We start from the raw sequence: 20,505 nt of genomic DNA, 5'->3' as shown, positions 1-20,505 counted from the left end.
AAGAAAAGTATTTGCAGATAGATTTGAACATTCATCTACTTGTCATATTCCCCAAATATATGTATAGTGAAGTGTTAGATAATGAAGAAGTCAGATAAGGAAATTTTACTTAGAGTTTGGAAGTGTTATGAAATGTGCTTTAATATTTGATAATTTTAACCTTTCTTAAACAATTTCCTATTATTTTCTTTAAGCAAATGGATTTTCCTGTGAAAGTAACTGTGGAGACACCATCATGCTCAGAAACAGAAGAGTCAGAAGACACTATTTCAGAACCTCTTCCTGAAAAAACTAGCCTAACACCATACAAAATAAATGAAATACAGGTATGAGGCTATCATCTTTAAAGTTTGAATAGGTTTATTCCAATAGCTTATATTTTACAAAATGTCCACCATACTTATTCTGAGTTCCTTCATGAGGGCTTCCACAATACACATTTTTATAGTAAAGTTAGGATCATCATGTAAATTTAACTCATTGGATTTTCTCTGAAAATTAATTTGATCAGCCAGCTATCTCATTATTGTGCATTTAAGTAATCATCAGATATTTTTGTTTGTTTGGTTTTTGGTGGGGCAATGAGAGTTAAGTGACTTGCCCAGGGTCACACAGCTAGTAAGTGTTTAAGTGTCTGAGGCTGGATTTGAACTCAGATCTTCCTGAATCCAGGGCTGGTGCTTTATTCCACTGTACCACCTTAGCTGCCCCCCCCCCCCCCAATATTTATTTTTAAAAGAAAAAAAAATACCCCTTTATCTCTACCAGAAGGAGTCATGAGTTTTGAATTGGTTATCTTGACAATAAAGATTTAGAACCAGTCAAAAATAATGTACTATAGATTTTAGCCTTGCAGTTCCTAATTTTGTAGGAGCAATGAACTCTTCATTATATTATCCACTACTTACTTATCGTTTGGGGGCAGGTAAAAAACTAGATGTGTCTAATTATTGGACATGTTATAATGGGAATTTCTTGTGTATGTGGGTTGGACCTAGATAGCTGTTAAAATCCCTTATAATTGGGGCAGGTAAGTGGTGCAGTGGATAGAGCACCAGCCTTGAATGCAGGAGGACCTGAATTCAAAATCCGGCCTCAGACACTTGACACTTAGTAGCTGTGTGACTCTCGGCAAGCCACTTAACCCTCATTGCCCTGCAAAAAAAACAAACAGACAAACAAACAAAAAAAACCCCTTATAATTGTCACATTCTGTGATTTGTGGAGGTACAGAGATGATGACCAAGGTTTCTCAAAAACTATGCAAGTTGTAATGCAAACACTGACATAGTGAAAAGTCTAGGATTTCTAATGATTTTCCTGGCAAAGTATGGGTGGATGGAAGAGTGAGCGTTATTAAACATTTCTTATTTGTAGTGCACTGTACTAAGTATTAAGGGCATGAGGAGAAAGGATGCAGGCAACCAGTGTAGAGGTGAAGTGGAGTGACCTTGAGGCTGAGCCTGATGCAGAGAGTGAAAGGGGCATGACTCCTCAGCTTCATGATGATGACTTTCCCCAGGGGGCCAGGCAGCCAATGAGTAGAATTTGCCAGAGGTTAGTCATCAGTAGACTGGCTACTTGATGAATTCTTTGGCCATGTCAACCTATGAAGAAAAGAAATACAGCATAGTATTCTGTCCTGTGCTACTCTCTTTGTTTCTAGAAATTAGGTGTCAGAGATCTAAAAAAAGAGGGACAGGGGCAGCTAGGTGGCGCAGTGGATAGAGCACTGGCCCTGGATTCAGGAGGACTTGAGTTCAAATCCAGCCTCAGACACTTGACACTTACTAGCTGTGTGACCCTGGGCAAGTCACTTAACCCCAATTGCCTCACCAAAAAAAAAAAAAAAGAGAGGGACAGAGGTTGCCAAAAAACATACAGTTTTTAGGCTGTCTGTAAACATTAACTAGAGCAGTGGGTCTGAAGTCAGGAAGACTTGGCTTTAAATCTATCTTCAGACACTTTAAATAACTTATTACTATGTGACTGTGGGCAAGTCACAGTTTTCTCAACTGTAAAAATGTAAAATCTCCTAAAGTTGTAAGGAAAAAATGAGATAATAATTGTAAAGCACTTAGTACTGTGCCTGGCACAGAGTGGATGTTATAGAAATGTTATCTTTTAGTAGTGGTAGTAGTAGTACTACTCTAACTTTGAAATCCTTATTCATTGGCTTACAAGTGAATATCATACAGGAGGAACTGAATTGTTTTGTTCTTGACATTCTTCCTGTAAACAAGAAGAAAACAAAAAGATGTCAGTTAAATTAAACCATAGCTTTCAGTCTCTTTGAGAGGGAAATAAAGGTTTGGTATAGTGTTTTCATTTGACATTCAAAGGCAACAGGACACATTATTTCAAGGGACCTTTAGTTACATCTTTGAGTAGTGCTCATAATAAATATTTACAGAAAAACCACCATCGAAATTAGAGTAAATTTGCCAGAATATATTGCAGAAGTTGAAGAGATAAAGAAATTCTATGAATAGATGGATGAGATATTCCAAATTAAATAACCATGGTTTCATACTTGGTGTTTTCAATACAAAAGTAGGCTTGGGTCTAGAGAGAAGAAAATGTTAAAAATAAGAGAACCAAAGACTTGTAAATTGCATAGAAGCCTCATGATTCATGATACAGATCATGAATTCAAAAGGCTTCTGAATTCTGAATATAGAGGTAGAGCTAAGATATCTTGAGTAGAGGAAGTATTCAAGCTGAACTTTCTCCATTCCTCTCCAAACAACTTTAAATAACTTATCAAATCAAATTCTGGAGTAGTATAGCCAAAAATAGATCAGAATGAGACATTTTCCTAACCCAAGATAACTTTAGATGTTGGAAGGAGAGGTCTGTGAAACTGGAGTAAGCGCTAGCCCAGAGCATATATGGCAGCAACACCAGATGTGGGCTTCTGAGATGGTTAGAGCACCAGCAGCAGGAGCAACAGTTGTGGGAGCTCTCTCTCCCCAGAGACAGTAAAGAGTTTGGACAACTGGTCAGAAAGAGATTATTGGGGACCCCTGTGTGAGCACTGGGTGCAAGACTCTGCAATACTTGGTATCTCCACTGCCCATTACCTAGTTCTGGATTGTAGTTCAGGGCAGAGAGGAGTGTTTTTGGTCACAAAGGAGCAGGAGGCCTTGGTCACAGTTCCAGGGTAGAAAGGAACATTAATTAGCATTTGTGGTTGAAAGGGAGCAAGGGACCTTCCTGGTAAGTGCCATAATGTAGACCAGGAGAGCAGTGACCACACCTCTCCTTGAATCACACCACTTTAGAATCACCAGAAATTTAGACGGGTATTGCCCAACCCCCCCCCCCCCCAATTCCAGAACTTGTGAAAATAGCAGTGTGAAAAAGTCTGAAGCTTGGGACAGTACACTCCCCCCTCCCTCCCCCCCATTGCCCTTCCCCCAACCCCAGGTGAGCAGAGCCCAACTCTAACATAAGGTTTAAAGTCACAAAATAGGCTAGGAAAATGAGTATATAAACAAAAAAAGAACCTGACAATAAAAAGCTATCATGGTGACAAGGAAGCTCAAGATACAAACTCAGAAGATAATGAGAAAACATCTGCAAACAAATTGGACACAGGCCCAACAAGACTTCCCAGAAGAGCTAAACATTTTTTTTAAAAGACCAAAAATAACTAAAAAATCCCAAAAAGTAACCACCCAAATAAACCCCAAATAACAAAAAATAAAATTTGGTTACGTTTTAAAAGAATATTACTCTTTACTAATGCAAAAGTTGTACCTCAATCATCTTCTTTAATAACTAGGTAGAGAAAAGATCAAAATTAGTAAGTTAGAAGAAAGAATAGGAGTGGAAGAAAATATAGAATCCGGTTAAAATAACTTCAGCCTGACCTATTTAACAGATTATTGAAGCTGCAAATTAGGAAATGAAACTGCGTTAATAATGAGGTCCAAAGAGCCTAAAAACCACCTTTGTCAGTAAGCACTTCACCCATTTGCCAACTAGAAAGATTTGACTGCCAAGGAAAACATCAGTTTAGAGTATAAACTAGTTTTCCTGTGGAGAAGGGCAGTGGAGGATTCAAGAGTATTCACGCTTCATAAAACAGGGAGAAAAAGTAGAAGAAAAAAGTTTGTTGAATCCTTAGTAAATGATCCAGAAAAACAGCCATCTAAATATCAAGATGTAAAAGTTAAACCGTGCCTAGGAAAAGAAACAGATTTCCTTAGGAAAAGATCTGCAAAGATTTTTATAGTCATTTTGCCATGTAGAACTACCATATTTGGACTGTTAACATGAGTTAACAGTCATGCAATGGAGATATCACTGAAGAAAAGTAGACCAAATGTGCATAGCAGAGGGATTGCTGCTTCAGGTGTTTGAGGAAGGGAAAGATACCAAAGGTATGGAGAAAAAAATCAGACTACCTTAACCATGAAAGGTAACTAAAAGAGCACCCATAATTACCAAGTCATATTCCCACTGTGACGTCTGTATAAAATTTGTATCATATTCATTCATCTGTTCATTCATTGAGGCTCTCCTTGATGAGGTTTTAAAGGAACAGGATGGTTTTTAACAGTGATATTTCACTGTTATGAAAGATATCGGAAATCATAACGGAAAAATGTAATTTGATTTGTAAAGTATGGATTTACATTTTAGGAACTAATATATTTTAGGTAAAATTGGGTTTAGCTGTACTGGAATTAGTTTATATAAAAGTTGTATATATAGATGTCATCCATTTTTTAAAAATCTAGCTAAGCTCTTTTATGGTAAATAAGCTTGACTACATCAGACTTTCTATAATTGACACCAAGTTAACAATCTGAACTTATTCTAAAAGAAGGTAATTGTATGATAATTAAGATAGTAAAATATTTATAAAATTGATTTAAGGAATTTTAGAGATTATAAATTTTCACTTTAAAAAGATTATCTGGTACTTTACAAATTTATTCTCAAAATTTATATTAATTGATTTCAAACCTTTTTATAAGAAGAAAGTTTTCATAAAGTCAAAAGTCCTTTGGTCCCCTGCTTTGAATAAAATCAGCCATTTCTTTTAACATTTTAAGGCCATGTAAATTTTATTTCCTGAGTAAAGTCTAATAAAGCACAAGCATTGAAATAGACTTCTGAAATATTAGACAAAAGTGTAAAATTTTAAAGAGGACACAGAATTATTCCCCCCTCCCACCCGCTTCAAAACTCTAGTTGTGGTGTTTCCTGTCTTCCCACCTTTGTTGGTAACCTTAATCCTTCTGATTGCTACAGTGGATTGAAGCAATGCATTGTTCTTCTTTTTAATAATGCATATGTATTCTGTTAGAAAATATTGAGTGCACCCAGAAAAAATGATAGTAATTAAAAGAAATTGTGGCCAAACTATACCCAGTATCCTTGATGTTATATACATTTATTGAAATAAGATTAACATAGGAAATCTAAATCTTTCTGAAATTTATGAAGTATTTTTCAAAGCAATAAAATTAAATAAAAGCTAGTTTTCAGAGCCCCTTAAGATATTTACTATACATAAACAGATAGCTTCTCAAATCTGAGATTATCCACATAATGTAATATGTGCTAAATGTATAGATTATGGCATTATGTAGAAAAACATGTAAAATTAACTGGGCTTATTCTACTTTTTGTCCAGATGTTTATTTCTGTGTAGACCTGGTCTTTGTCATGAATAATGTCAGATGAGATTTTGCGATCCTCTTGTAATTGAGTAATCTAGGGCAGATAAACTGCACTTAATGCACTTAGATGTCTAATAGTTATTATATTTCTAAACTGACAAAGATGTAATTTTTGCTAAAAGAATACACTAGTTCCTAAGGTTTTGTGAGATATAATTTGAAAATCAGTCTCCAAACCATTGTGGTTTGGGTTTTTTTTTTTTATTACAAATTTCTAAGTTGTTTGTATTAGAAATAATATTTAAGTGCAAAAATGAAAGTTACGAAGTCACTTTGTCTTCTAAGTTAGAGGTACATGTCTCTTTTCAAGGGTCAGAATCTAACAGTGTTTCTTTTATTATTTTACCTGGTTAGTTAGGGTCTGTTGGTCTATGTGCTTTGCTAATAATGGCAAGGTTATCAGTTCATAATTGTTGTGGCCTGTAACCACAGTCTGTACCTTTACCCTCTCTGCTTCCTTACCTGTCTCCACCTGCTTTCCCCCTCACCCTCTTCTCCAAATATCTTATTAGTCTCAAAGGTGAAATAGTGTAAACAAAAATCTATGTACATTTATCATTCTGACTAAAAAAAAATATTACAAAGCACATATATTACTGATCACAATTACATAATATCAGAGTTGGAAGGGCTCTTAAAGGATACTAGTACAACCTATATCTGAACAAAAATCCTATTTATAACATTTCCAACAAGTGGTCATCCATTATTCTCTTGAAATCCCCAGGTAAGCAGAAACCTGGTATTTCTAGGAATTGACCATTATACTTGTAAATAGCTCTAAATGGTTAAGAAGTTGTGGGGGTATTTTGTTTTTTAAACATCAAGCCAAATTTGCTTCTTTGCAACTTGTTCCTATCACTTTTAGTTCTCTCCTCTATGGTCAAGTAGAAAAAAAAAAATCCAAGTCCTTTTTCATATAGCAGTCTTGAAAATAGATAACATGGGGGCAGCTAGGTGGCGCAGTGGATAGAGCACCGGCCCTGGAGTCAGGAGTACCTGAGTTCAAGTCCGGCCTCAGACACTTAACACTTACTTAGCTGTGTGACCTTGGGCAAGTCACTTGGCCCCAATTGCCTCACTAAAAAAAAAAAAAAAGAAAGAAAATAGATAACATGTCATATAGCAGACTTGGGGAGAGTAGGTTTCAGTGAGTTAAAAGGAAAAAAAATGGGATTCTGTGGTTTGGGTTCCTACAGAGATAATCAGCTCAAAAAGGATGAGGTGCTCCAGAGAATGAAATTCTGACAACATAGATCCAGTGAGAACTTTTGTGACCTAGCCAAATTGGTCTTTCTGTTCCTCACTCACTCTTGACCCTCCCTCCCTCCACTTCACCCCCTCGCCCCATCTCCCTTCATTGCCAGAGTCCCTCTCTTCCTTTATGATGCAACACAGGCACCATCTTCTACATGAAGATTACCTGACTTCCCCTCTACTGCTACTGCCCTCCCTCCCAAACTGCCTTGTAATTAACTACTTTGCATTTACTCTGTTAGTTCCAGTCTGTATACTTTGTGCTTCAACCAACTTGGGCAATTAGTCCATCTGTTGATAAACATTTGTTAAATGTGCTAAGAGCCAGGAATACAAAAAAGTCCCTTCTCTCAAGGACATAACAATCTAATGGAGAGAGACAACACACAAAGAAAGCTGAAAGGCAGGGGAAAGTATCTGATGCAGGGGTGCTTGAGGAGTGTAGCCCACTGGAAAATAGATGGTAACCTAGGCACCCTGCTTGAATGGAGGTTCTGGAAGGGGTCGTTCAGTCAGAGGGCTAGGTCTTCTGAGGAGTTATGAGTTTCCGGAGGAATTGATCTTTCAGGATGATGAGGTTCCTGGAGTGTGATGTTAGAAATCTAAAGGAGAGTGATTGGGGCAGGGATAAAGAGATGAAGGTTCTTTTGCCAACAGACAGACTGTTCTCACCTAGCATAACTTTGGTAGCATTTTTCCCTGTCTCTGAAATGAATAAGGCCCAGCTCTACAAAGATAAATGAATGAAATGGCATTTATTTAGCACTTAACTCTAGGCCAAGCTTTGTTCTAAGTTCTGGGAATCTACAAATCAGGAAAGAGATTTGTAAACTTCATCCATGAACCATGGCAGATTTTTTTTGATCATGAGGGTAGAGTGGGACAGGGAGGAAAGGAACATATTATGAGGCAGTATAAGAAGTGGCTTGAAAGGAAACTACAAGTGAGACAAGACTGGCCCTTTTCCTGAAGTATGATAGTCGTATGGGACTCAGGAGGGAGGCCCAGCATGGAAAGGTGGATGAGAAGACCATAGAGGAAATGGTGGGAGAGTTAGGATACACTGTGTCCTTAAGATTTTTGACAGTACAATATAGTATGTTAACAATGTTAATGTTGAGAGGAAGAACATCTCTGCCAAGAGATGAGTGACTTACCTCATAATAGGGCCTTTAAAATAATATTTTTGTTTACCAATGTTCTTAAACTTTTACATTGTTGTCTTTGTATAAATTATCCTCTTAGTTCTCTGTTAATTTCATTTTCAGTTGATACCATCCAGGATTCTCTGAAATTTTATCTTTCATTATTTCTTACAGCACACAAAAAAATTGCATTGCATTCATGTGACACAATTTGATCAGCCATTCCCCAGTTATGAGAGAGGCCATCCAAGGCACTCCCTTAGATTCTAGTTCCCTTCTTTAAAAGCTGATTGGGGCAGGGCAGCTAGGTGCCACAGTGGATAAAGCACTGGTCCTGGATACAGGAGGACCTCAATTCAGAGGTGGACTTTGAACTGGGATCTTTTAACTCTAAATCTTGAGGCTTGTGTTGTTCTTCTTCCCCTATCACCTTGGTTTAACCAAACTCCTTTTATACAGTGAAATGCATTTGAAGGACTAGTCTTACTTTGTGCATTTCCAGAAAGTTATATTTTATTCCCAAGCCCAAAGAGACTAGATGGAATTGAGGGTTTGATGGTGGAGTGAGGGTAGGGAGGATCAGTTGCTAGGAAGACTCATACATACCCCATCAGGGAAATTAAAAATAAATGACCAGCATCTTGAATACTTAAAATAGCTGAATAAGAAATTTTAAAAGAATCAAAAGAATTTTGAAAATTATTGAAAAGTATAACTGAATTTCTTCCACCAAAACAGCACCACTTCATCATTCCTGAATGATTTGCAATAATACAAACAACAATCAAGAACTCCCTCTTCTCCCCTTGTCCTCATCTGTCATTCAGATACCTTCTGCCACTCTCTCCTCCTTCACCCCTGTTTCACATGATGAAATGGCCGCCTAAGAGTAAAAACACCTACCTGTTCAAGTGATCCCATTTCACCCGTTCTCCTCGTACAGACTGCCCTCTCTGTCATCTTCACTCTTTGACTTATTTTCATTCTCTCACCCTACTGGCTCATTTCCTGTTGTCTACAAACCTGCCCATGTCTCCCCTATTTTGGGAAAAAAACAAACAACAATCCTCATTTGTTCCATTCATTCCTGCTAACTTATATGACTATATTCTGCCTTTTGGAGCTAAATTCAAAAAAGCTGTCTACAGTATATGCCTCTTTCTCTTCTCTTCACCCCTTACTATCTGGTATCTGACTTTATTATTACACTGAAACTGTTCTCTCCAAAGTTACCAGTGATCTTTTGGTTGCTAGATCCAGTGACCTTTTCTTGGTCCTCTCCTCGACCTCTCTGCAGCCTTTGACACTGTTGATCATTCTCTCCTCCTTCATATTCCCTTTTCTCTAGGTTTTCAGCACATACTTTCTTTTTTTTTTAAGTGAGGCAATTGGGGTTAAGTGACTTGCCCAGGGTCACACAGCTAGTAAGTATTAAGTGTCTGAGACTGGATTTGAACTCAGGTCCTTCTGACTCCAGGGCCGGTGCTCTATCCACTGCGCCACCTAGCTGCCCCTTCAGCACATACTTTTGCCTGGTTTTTCTCTTATCTATCAGACCATTCCTTCCCTGTCTTCTTTGCTAGATCCTCTGCCAGCACATGTCCAGTAAACCATAGGAGTCCCTCAGAATTCTGTCCTGGACCTTTTTTTCCTCTCTTTTTACTACTTCACTTGGTGCTCTCATAAACTCCCATGGATTGAATTACCATCTCTCTGCCAATGATTCTCAAATCTACCTATCCTGCCCCAATCTCATATCTCCAATTGCCTTTCAAACCTCTTGAACTGTATGTCCAGCAGACATCTTAATATCTCTAAACAACTGATTATCTTTCCCGCTAAACCCTCCCCTACCTCCTACCTTCCCTATTACTGTAGAGGGCAACACCATTCTCCTAATCCCTCAGTCTTACAACAAAAGAATTATTCTGGACTCCTCACTATCTCTCACCCTCCCACACCCTGTATATCCAGGCCTATTGATTTCACCTTTGCAGCATCTCTCAAATATGCTTCCCCCTCTCCTCTGACATTGACACTGCTTTGTGCAGGCTCTTCTCACCTCACATTTGGATTATTGCAGTAGTCTGCTAGTGGGTCTGCCTGCTTCAAGTCTCTGCTCAGCCAATAAAGTTATTTTCCTAAAATGTAGATCCATTTCTGCCCCCCACTCAGTAAACTCCAATGGCCTTTATAACTGAGCCCCTTCCTACCTTTCCAGTCTTCTTACACCTTACTCCCTGACATGTATTCTACCATCCAGTGATATCTCTTGGCTGTTCCAAAACTGTCCATCTCTTGACTATAGGCATTATCTCTGACTGCCCACCAGTTGTGTAATATTCTTCCTGCTCTGCTCCAACAACTGACCTCCCTGACTTCTTTTAAGGCCCAATTAAAATCATACCTTCTATAGGAAACTGTCCCCAACCCATCTTAATTTGAAGATCTTCTATTAAATAAATCTTATTTATCCTGTAAATAGCTTGCTTTGTATATATTTGTTTACATGTTTCCTCTCCCATTATATCAAAAGCTCCTTGAGGGCAGTCCTGTCTTTTGCTTCCTTTTTGTATCCCCAGTGCTTAGCACAATGCCTGGAATATAGTAGACACTTACTAAATGTTTATTGATTGACTCAAGTCAACCATTAGATTCCACTGCCATTGAAGTCTCAGATATTTGTCTAATGAACGAAGATGATACATAGGCAAAGTAGAACTAACTTATATTTTTTCTTAATTTTGAGTTTTACCTGAAAAATCTTTTTATTTTAGCAGGGAAAGGGAGTCAGGAAATAAGTACTTTTTAAACGCCTAATTTGTAGGAGGACTGTGTTAGTTATAATTATTATCTCATTTAATCCTACAACAGCCTTGGGAGGTTGATGCTATTATCCCCATTTTACAGTTGAGAAACTATGGCAAAGAGAGGCTAAGTGACTTGCTCAGGGTCACACAGCTAGTAAGTATCTGTGGCCAGATCTTCCTGGTCTTCCTAACACTAAGCCCAACACTCTGCCACCAGCCACCTCATTCTTGTTGAGATTTTTCCAGATGTGTCCTTCTGCTATCTTAGTACACTATACTGAGTATAATTCAGTCCTCCATAGGATGGATGGTACTTTCTAAAAAAAATCTTGAATTTCTCACTTTTCAAACAGAAAAGGCACAAATGAGAATTTACCCTATTTTAGTATTCTTGGAAATGATTTCGTTATGATAGTGGTCCCAGATTTGCCACTGCTTAGACTTAAAAAACTTAATTTCTCTGAACACGAGTTTGTCTATCTCTAAAATTAGCAGATTGGACTACATGACCTGTACCTGTAGGGTATCTAAAAACTCAGTTTTTAGAGTTGATTGAAGCCTTAATGACACTCTATCAAAACCTCTCATTTTTTTGGATGAAGAAGTTGAGGTCTGCAGAGAGTCTGAGACTAAGACCTTTGCCCTTTTTTAAGGTCTTACTAAAGTATAATTTTGCTGTTTCCACAGGAGAAATTGGAAGAGTGCATAGAGCAATTAAAAGCAGAAAGGATTATGAGAGTTAAGGCTGACAAACGAGTAACTGAGGTAAAATGAAAATTAACTTGTGTTTTTTTGTGATTCATGTTTGAGCTAAGATATTTAGGCTTTGGAATGAAATTTAAGTTAGAAAGTGCATTTGCAAATTGGTTGTTCACTATTAACATTAATGTTGATTTCATGTATATATTCCATTAATTAGTCTAGAACATAAGGATAAAAAGTTTAATTATTTCTGTACTTTATTTGGCTTTGTTTACATATTATGTAACAATTTGGTGTACAGTAGTATGTGGAGAAACATAGAGGGTGCAAAAGAAATTTAAGACATAAGCAACCTTGGGGTGTTTGTTATTTGCATAGATGTGGGACCACTTAAGAGTATTAAAGCAAGTATAAAATAATAAAGAAGAGATATTTATGTGCCAAAGGAAACACAAAACAATAGAATGACTCGGGTGCCTCAAGGTTTGGAAAGGCTTTGTGAATGTGCATCCTAGCTTTGTGGGAAGCCATTGAAGGGCATTCGTTTAGCAAATGCAGTTTATAAAGTCCTGACAGAGGCAAGGTAGAAGCATAGATGAAAGAATGAACACAGCAGTGTGGTGAGAGAACACAGGGGAGGCAGGAGTGGTGTGTATCAGTGGGAGGATTGGCTGGCTGATGGAGGACCTTGAACACAGGGCCAAAAAGTTGCCATTGAACTTAAGGAATGAATTCTACTGTTACCTATAAGGAGATTTAAGAAACACAAATGAACACAGTATTTGTTTTCCCTTTAGTTTGAACTGTATATTTTCCAAAAATCAGACTTTTAATTTCATTTCCTAATTGACAGAATGTTTTAGCCATTTTTCTAACAAAGTAAGCATTTTCTGGAAACCTGGTATGAATTGAACTTATCATTGTGATTTTTTTTTTGGTTATATAATATATAGTTTTCTAAATAATCACTTAGAAAAGGCATCATGGGATAATGGATGGAAAGTTGGCTTCAGAGTTAGGAAAATGTGGGTTCAAAGTCCCAGTTCTGACATATACTGACTTCCTGACCATAGGCAAGTCACTAGACCTCTGAATGCTCAGACAGCTCCCTAAAGCAACATAAATTACAAAGCAGTTTCTGGTATTTGTTGGTAGAAGTGATTTTGCTGGGAGCTCCTATACCACTTTGAGAGAGAGATGTTGTCCGTGTTAAAAAGAAAGATTTAATAAAAAAATGAATCTGAGTATTCTATTACCCCAAGATTATGGGGAATGGTATCTGTTTTAACAGTGCGGGCTAATGGAATGTAACTACAAGTTTCCTATTCCTTTTTTTTTTTTTAATTTAAACTTTGTTTTTTTGTTTACAATGAATGACAATTCTATTATTTCTTAGCTGGAACTTGAAAATTCCCAGTTGCGAAATATAAATTTCTCTCTGTCTGAGGCTCTTCATGCACAGTCACTGGCGACCATGATTTTGGAAGATGATGGTGTTTTGGGGAGTATCGAGACTTCTTTTCAAAAGTTCCATGCTTTTTTGGATCTCCTTAAAGATGCTGGGTAGGTTACATGCTCTGTTTTCCCTTGGCTTAGCTTTAGCTTTTGAAATTTTCATCACTTGCCTCCTAAAGAAGATTCAGTATTCAACTACTTGCAATTATAATTAACTGTTTTCTCTGCTGGTATGTGTAAAGCTTCATCAACTTGAAAATCATATTGAATTACACTAAGAAATGAATACACAGTGGTGAAATTATATTTCTAAAGGGTTAGGTAAAAAGCTCATTCATGCAAAAATGAAAGCAATAACTGACAGGTGTGAGACCAAGGTATAGCAAATAAAAGTGATAGCTTTTAAAAAAATAGTTTATTAGGAGATTATTCTCAAAATTTGGACAACAACCCAAGAGAATACAAAGAAGATATGGTGAATTAGATAGAAAAAGGATCCCACTTTGAGGCCAAATATGAGTCCATTTTAGTCCATTTCTTTGCTCTGATCCGAGACATATATGCATTTATAATAACCATTGATTTTTCTCCTCCCCCAATTTCTCTTCTAGACTTGGGCAACTTGCCACAGTAGCTGGTATAAAACAGTCAGATTTTCATTTCCTAGATCATCCCCAGATGAACTCTACAATTAATGCTATACTTATAGAAGAAAAGAAGGGACTTGAAGAAAAGCCAGAACCTAATCAGAATACCCCAGGACAAATGCAGAGCATCCAAGTAAGTGAAGGTGTACTAGGAGCAGGCATGCCATCTTCAAACTATGCCCTTTCTCTCTGTTTCATTTTGGTGTCATAATAAAGAATCTCTTGATTTTATCATTTAGGATATTACTGAGAAGTAGGTTCGTCATTTAACCTTGCAAATGCTGCCTTTAGTATATTATAAGCAATGAACTATTGTTAAAATTACATTATCGGAGCAGCTAGGTGGCGCAGTGGATAAAGCACAGCGCTGGATTCAGGAGGACCTGAGTTCAAATCCAGACTCAGACACTTGACACTTCCTAGCTGTGTGACCCTGGGCAAGTCACTTAACCCTCATTGCCCAGCCAAAAAAAAATTACATTATCATCCACATTTCTTCATATTATTTTTATTTAATATGTATTAGACTATAATTGGGAATCTAGGTGGTATAATGGGTAGAGTGCTGGGCCTGGAGTCAGGAAGACTCATCTTCCTGAGTTCACATCTGACCTCAGATACTTACTAGTTATATGACCATGGGCAAGTCATTTACCCATGTTTGCCTCAATTTTCTCATCCATAAAATGAGCAGGAGAAGGAAATGGCAAACCATTCTTGCCAAAAAAAAACCTGAAAATGACTAAACAACAATAGTAATATAATAATTATTATAATTTACATAATCAGACTGTAAATTAATATATTAGTATTGACTAGTATGTCTAGTCAAGAAGTGAGATCAACAAACATTTTGAGGTACCTACTATGTGCTAAACATTGTACTGAGCTCTGGGGATGCAAAGAAAGGTGAAAAACAGTACCTGTTTTCAAGGAGTTTACAGTCTAATAAAAGAGACAACATACAAGCAACTATGTTTTGTTTTGTTTTTGTTTTTGCAGGGCAGTGAGGGTTAAGTGACTTGCCCAGGGTCACACAGCTATTAAGTGTCAAGTGTCTGGGGTCGGATTTGAACTCGGGTCCTCCTGAATCCAAGGCTAGTGCTCTATCCTTGTCGCCACCTAGCTGCCCTACAAGCAACTATGTAGAAATAAAATACAGAATAAATGTACTCTTTCCCGGGGAAGGCACTAATATTAATATAAAGAGGACTGGGAAAGATTTCTTACATAAGATTGGAGTTTAGCTGAGACTTGAATGAAGTCAGTGAAGCCAGGAAGAAGGTGGAAATGACAAGGGGGAGAAGTCCAGGAGCAGGGGACAGCCACTGAAAATGTGTAGAGTAAAGAGATGGAGCCTTATACAAGGAATAGTAAATAAGGAAGCCAGGGTCACTGAGCCTCACGGGAGGAGTAGAGTAGGAGAAGGGAGATGTTAAATGTGAGATGACTAGAATGGTGAGAAAGGAGTAGGTTATGAAGGGTTTTAAAAGCCAAACAAAGGATTTTATATTTGATCCTGGAGGCAATAGGGAGTCACTGGAGTTGATTAAATAGGGGACATTGGCAGATTTACAATTTAGTAAGATCATTTTGATAACCCATGTGGAGGATGAACAGGGTGGAAAAGATTCTTGAGGCAGGGAGACCAGCCAGCAAACTATTTCAGTAGTCCAGGTGTGAGGTAACAAGGGTGTGGACCGGGGTGATGGCAGGCTTAGAAGAGGAAAGACGAGCGTGGCTAGGTGGTGCAGTGGATAAAGCACCGGCCCTGGATTCAGGAGGACCTGAGTTCAAATTCGGCCTCAGACACTTGACACTTACTAGCTGTGTGACCCTGGGCAAGTCACTTAACCCCCATTGCCCTGCCAAAAAAAGAAGAGGAAATAGGGCAAAGAAAGAGAAGGGCATTATTGAGAGAATCGTTAGAAATGAGAAAGGTAGAAAGATTTAGCAACTCACTAGATATGGGGAGTAGAGGTTGACATACATGTTGGCATGCCTAGAATCTTAGACCTAGAAAACATGAAATTTAATATAATGCTTAGTACTTACAAGGTACTTTTATATATTGTTTTGCTTCTTTCTCACAATATAATAATGTTTCTCATTTTATAGATGGGTAAAATGAGGTTCAAACTGAAAGGAGTCATCTTTGGTTCAAACTGGGAGGAGTCATCTTTTCTGAAATAGAAACCCAAGAAAAATTATGATTTGCCCAGTTACATGTTGTTCAGTTTATTTCAGTCATTTTCTACTCTTGGTGACCCCTTTTGGGTTTTTTTTGGCAAAGATACTGGAATGGTTTGCCATTTCCTTCTCCAGCTAATTTTAAAGATGAGGAAACTGGGCAAACAGGGTTAAGTGACTTATCCAGGGTAACACAGCTAGTAGGTGGAGATTTGGACTTAGGGAGCTAAATCCTTCTGACTCCAGGCCCAGCACTGTATTCATTGTGCCACTCAGCTGTCCCTCCAAAGTTACCTATCAGCAAGTATAACCTGAACTAGAATCCAGGTCCACCTTACTACTGTACCACTGGTTTAAGAAGAGTTTTATTATGAGGAAAATGCTAAATAATTTAGTTTTTTATAGAGAGAAAAAACTGAAAAGAGCTAAAATAGTAATCCTTTAGTTTGATCTAAAACAAAGTTAAATAAGCTTTATAAGGTTATTTGGATTAGGTTAGCAATGGATTCTGTGTCTACAGAAGTTTTTGAAGATGGAATATACGTGGACTTTATCTAGGAAAAACTGAGGACTTTCACATGCTTTGAACTAAGAACTAGACCACTTGACCTCTTTAAGATTCTTTCCAGATCACTGATTAGTAAATAGGCACCTTATAGATTTAACAAAATAAGAAAAGTGAGATTTTAAGAGAGCCTTTGTTGTTGTTGTTGTTGTTTTGGTGGGGCAATAAGGGTTAAGTGACTTACCCAGGGTCACACAGCTAGTAAGTGTCAAGTGTTTGAGGTCAGATTTTATCCATCTGGTGCTTTATCCAATGTGCCACTTAGCTGCCCCCTTTAAGAGAGCCTTTTGACAATATGCCATACAATGTCATAAACTTTTGCAGGAAGGCAAAATAAAATTAGAAATCAGAATAAAAAGCACAGTACTACAAATGTACTACAGTACTACAAAGTACTACAAAGTACAAAATACTACACAGTACTACAAACCATGAATGAATGATCATAGGTCAAAAAGGTGATGGGTTTTTTTTAAGAGTTATATCAGTAAATGTATGTGTAGTTATGTATTTCTAGGGGGAAAAAATTGAGCCAGCTTTTAGTTATACAGATTAGTAAGAGGACTAAGGCAGTTTTTTAAAGTAAGTACTCACTGACTTAGGTGTTTTCAATATATAAAAATAGCCATCTACATGGAAGTTATCCACACAGACTTCCTTTCCCTGGCCTCCTGCCTTCTCTTCCCTCCCTGTTGTAGGCCCTTTTTTTTTTTTTTTTTTTTTTTTTTTTTTTTGCAGAGCAGTGAGAGTTAATGACTTGCCCAGGGTCACACAGCTAGTAAGTATCAAGTGTCTGTGGTTGGATTTGAACTCAGGTCTTCCTGAATCCAGGACTGGTGCTTTATCCACTATGCCACTAGTTGCCCCATGTAGGCCCCTTTTTGAATTACACCTTATTTATGAGTTTGGAACCTGATGATTTGTTGTAAGTTTTCATCTGTTTCTCTACATTCTTGAGACTATGGTAGTCAGTAGGAAAGGGCCTTAGACCTAGCTGAGTATTGAAGCTTCTCAAGAGCAAGAATGACCACAGGAAAAATAGCCCCCCAAACTTTTGTGGGTAATCAACAATTGAATTTTAAATGTCCTTCATGTTTATAAAGTCATAGTAGCTATAGAAATTTCATATTGTGCTCTCAGTTAAGTGGTTTTTGACTAATTTGAATTATACTTTTCAATTTCAGAAAGTTAGTGGTGATGTTAGAACTTCTTTGCCTCTTGACACCTTCCAGTTTCCAGTTTCTACTCAGGAGGGCCTTTTCTTCCAAAGAAGTTCAGGGAAGCAAGGGCACTGATCATCAGCAGATTCCTCTTAAAGAACTTGTCCCCACACCATCATTATCGCTTTTAGCAAATGTGATTGTTGAAGGTCAAGATCAACGAAAAGAAGAGGAGTCTTCCAGAAATAGCAGATGTTCTTCAGAGAAAAGTGGCAGAAGAGTGAACATACCTCAAGACACTCTTCAAAGAAACAGTCTGAAAGTTGTTCTCGTTCCTTCTCTGAGAGCCAGATAAGCCAGAAGAGCAAAGGGCATAGGGACCATACCGCTTTGGCTCATGAAAAAACTAAAACATTTGGCTTTCAAAAAGATACAGTCTTTCTAGGAAAGAGACAGGAGACGTGACTGTAACATCCAAGACAGATAAAAGTAAACACAAAACATCAGAACGTTCTAAGAGTGAAACAGTAGTATCTGATCTTGAAATCCCAGAAAGTATCCATTCTGTATCAAGCACATGACTCAGGTCTTGATATTTGAAATTATGTCTTGCCTTAAAAATTTCAATAAACTTGAAAGCATGGACCTGGAAACCATTTGATAAACTTGACTGTACTTTATGATGATGAAATGTTTGGTGCATATATCCTCATATTATAACTTTTGAACTGGGTTTGTTACAGATGCTCAAATCCCTGAAGGATCTTTGATTTCTTCAGCTTCACAAATCTTTTTTTTTAATATATTTTTTCCACTTATATGTAAAAATTTTAACAGTTGTTTTTAAAAATTTGGAGTTCCAAATTTTCTCCACAGACCTCCTTCCCACCCCACCCCCACCCCCAAAAAAATAAAGTTAAAAAAAGTATGCTTTGATCTGCATCCAGACTCCATCAGTTCTTTTGGGAAGTGGATAGCATTTTTAATCATGAGTCCTTTGGGAGTGTCTTGGATCATCGTATTCCTGAGAATAGCTAAGTTATTCAGTTGATGATCATACAGTATTGCTCTCAATGTCTACGATGTTCTCCTGGTTCTTCTCACTTCCCTTTGCATCAGTTAATGTAAGTCCAAGTTTTTCTGAAAGCATCCGGTTCATCATTTCTTATAGAACAATGGTATTTCATCACAATCATATATCACAACTCTTTCAACATTTGATTGGCATCCCCTTAATTTCCAATGCTTTGACACCAAAAAAAAGTGCTGCTGTAAATATTTTTGTGGTGCAGTGGATAGAGTGCTGGGCCTTGAGTCAGAAAGACCCTAGTTCAGATCTGGCCTCCAATACTTACTAGCTGTGTAACCCCAGGGAAGTCACTTAACCCTATATGCTTCAATTTCCTCATCTATAAAATGATCTAGAGAAGGACTTTAGTATTGTTGTCAAGAAAACCCCAAATGGGGTCACCAAGACTTGGACATGGCTAAAACGACACAACAAGACAATAATTCCATTCCCTTATGGGCAATGCAGCAGAGTCCTGCTCCCAGTGCTAGCAAAGGGTGCCCTATAATTTCCTTCTGACTGGTTGTCTTATCCACTTAAAGTCTGTGAGCTGAGATCTCCGGAAGCAGTTGGCATTGAATCAGTTGCCCTTAAGGCATGCTACTGGCTTGGTTGGGCACAGTCTATACTGACAACCTTTGCACTGGGCTGCATTCCACTCTCACCCCAGTTCTGTTTGTAAAGCAACTGAAAGTATTAATAAGCTTCAAGTATATTGAAAGTCCTGCTTTATGGAATTAGACCACCAGACTAGTATGTTGAATTCAATACTTTTTTCTTATTCTTGGAAAATGCTAAACTGATATTTGCATTCAAGTGTCAGAACAGATTGTAGAGGACCTATTCCTATGAATTTATTCTTTGTCAAGAATGTTATTAGCCAGATCTATTAAATAGGGAGAGGGGTAAGGTCTGAGCCTGTAACTTGTTATAGGGAACTCTCAGATGAGATAACTTCCTCTATAGCTGGCACCTTCTCTGAAACATATTGTCTTTGTTGTTTAGAATACCAGGAGGTTAAGTGACTTGTTCTGTTTTCCTAGTCATATCTGGTTTGGTTTTTTTTTTTAATTCTAGGTCTTTTTTTTTTTTTCCATTATTCCCTGCAACCAGAAGAATTCTCAAATGAAAAGAGAGCAGAATAGTGATGGTCCCAGTTTGGCTTCATGTAGTGTGAATTTAGGTTGGGAACAGAGTGCAAAGGGCTTTATCTTGTAGGTAATCAGGTATCACTGAAGATTTTAAACAGAAGAATGACATTAAAAATTGTATTTTGGGAAGATTATTTTTGAAACAATGTGTAGAAAGGATCAGAGGAAAAAGAAAAATTGAGACCAGAGATAGCATTTAGGAAATTAATAGAGTGGTGGTAGTCTTTGTAGATAGGTACTGTGTTCTACTTCATTGTAATTTCCATAGCAAAGGTATCAAACTTACTGCTGAACTAGATTAAAATATAATTGGGAAATATTAAACAGAATAAATAAAAGTATAGTACAACATAGATAATGTTAATTTGTGATTTTCCAAGTCAGTATTTGGCTAGTTAGGCATCTTTTTCTGAGTTTGACACCCTTGCTCCACAATACCTATAAGGTTTTATTTATACATATTAGGCCTTCAGTAATTAAAAAAAAATTCATATTTAGAAAGCCTCAAGATGTTTCCTCTGATATCTTAAGCCTTATTTACTAGTAGATTGGTAAAGAGAGGAAATTAGTTTGGAGGAGTAGGTAGAGGGGGAAATTGATTATCCATTTTAAATAATTTTGCCTTAAGGAAATAGTTTGAGTCATCTGTATTCCAATT

At 37.4% G+C, this 20,505-nt stretch overlaps 1 protein-coding gene across 1 annotated transcript in view; it reads left to right on the top strand.

Annotated features, from left to right (window-relative positions):
• Positions 1-18,495, top strand: part of CEP78 (centrosomal protein 78) — a 38,582-nt gene extending 20,087 nt beyond the window's left edge. The window contains 8 exon segments of the mRNA XM_043979815.1: positions 195-326; positions 11,596-11,673; positions 13,007-13,173; positions 13,677-13,845; positions 17,652-17,725; positions 17,727-17,902; positions 17,905-18,047; positions 18,050-18,495. Coding sequence (XP_043835750.1) covers positions 195-326; positions 11,596-11,673; positions 13,007-13,173; positions 13,677-13,845; positions 17,652-17,725; positions 17,727-17,902; positions 17,905-18,047; positions 18,050-18,208 — 1,098 coding nt within the window. The 3' untranslated portion in view covers positions 18,209-18,495.
• Positions 18,496-20,505: the final 2,010 nt, after the last annotated feature.

This window comes from Dromiciops gliroides, chromosome 1 (assembly GCF_019393635.1).
Source record: "Dromiciops gliroides isolate mDroGli1 chromosome 1, mDroGli1.pri, whole genome shotgun sequence".
Classification (NCBI taxonomy): Eukaryota; Metazoa; Chordata; class Mammalia; order Microbiotheria; family Microbiotheriidae; genus Dromiciops; species Dromiciops gliroides.
Note: the sequence above shows the minus strand (reverse complement) of the source record. Positions and strands in the feature narration are given on the sequence as shown.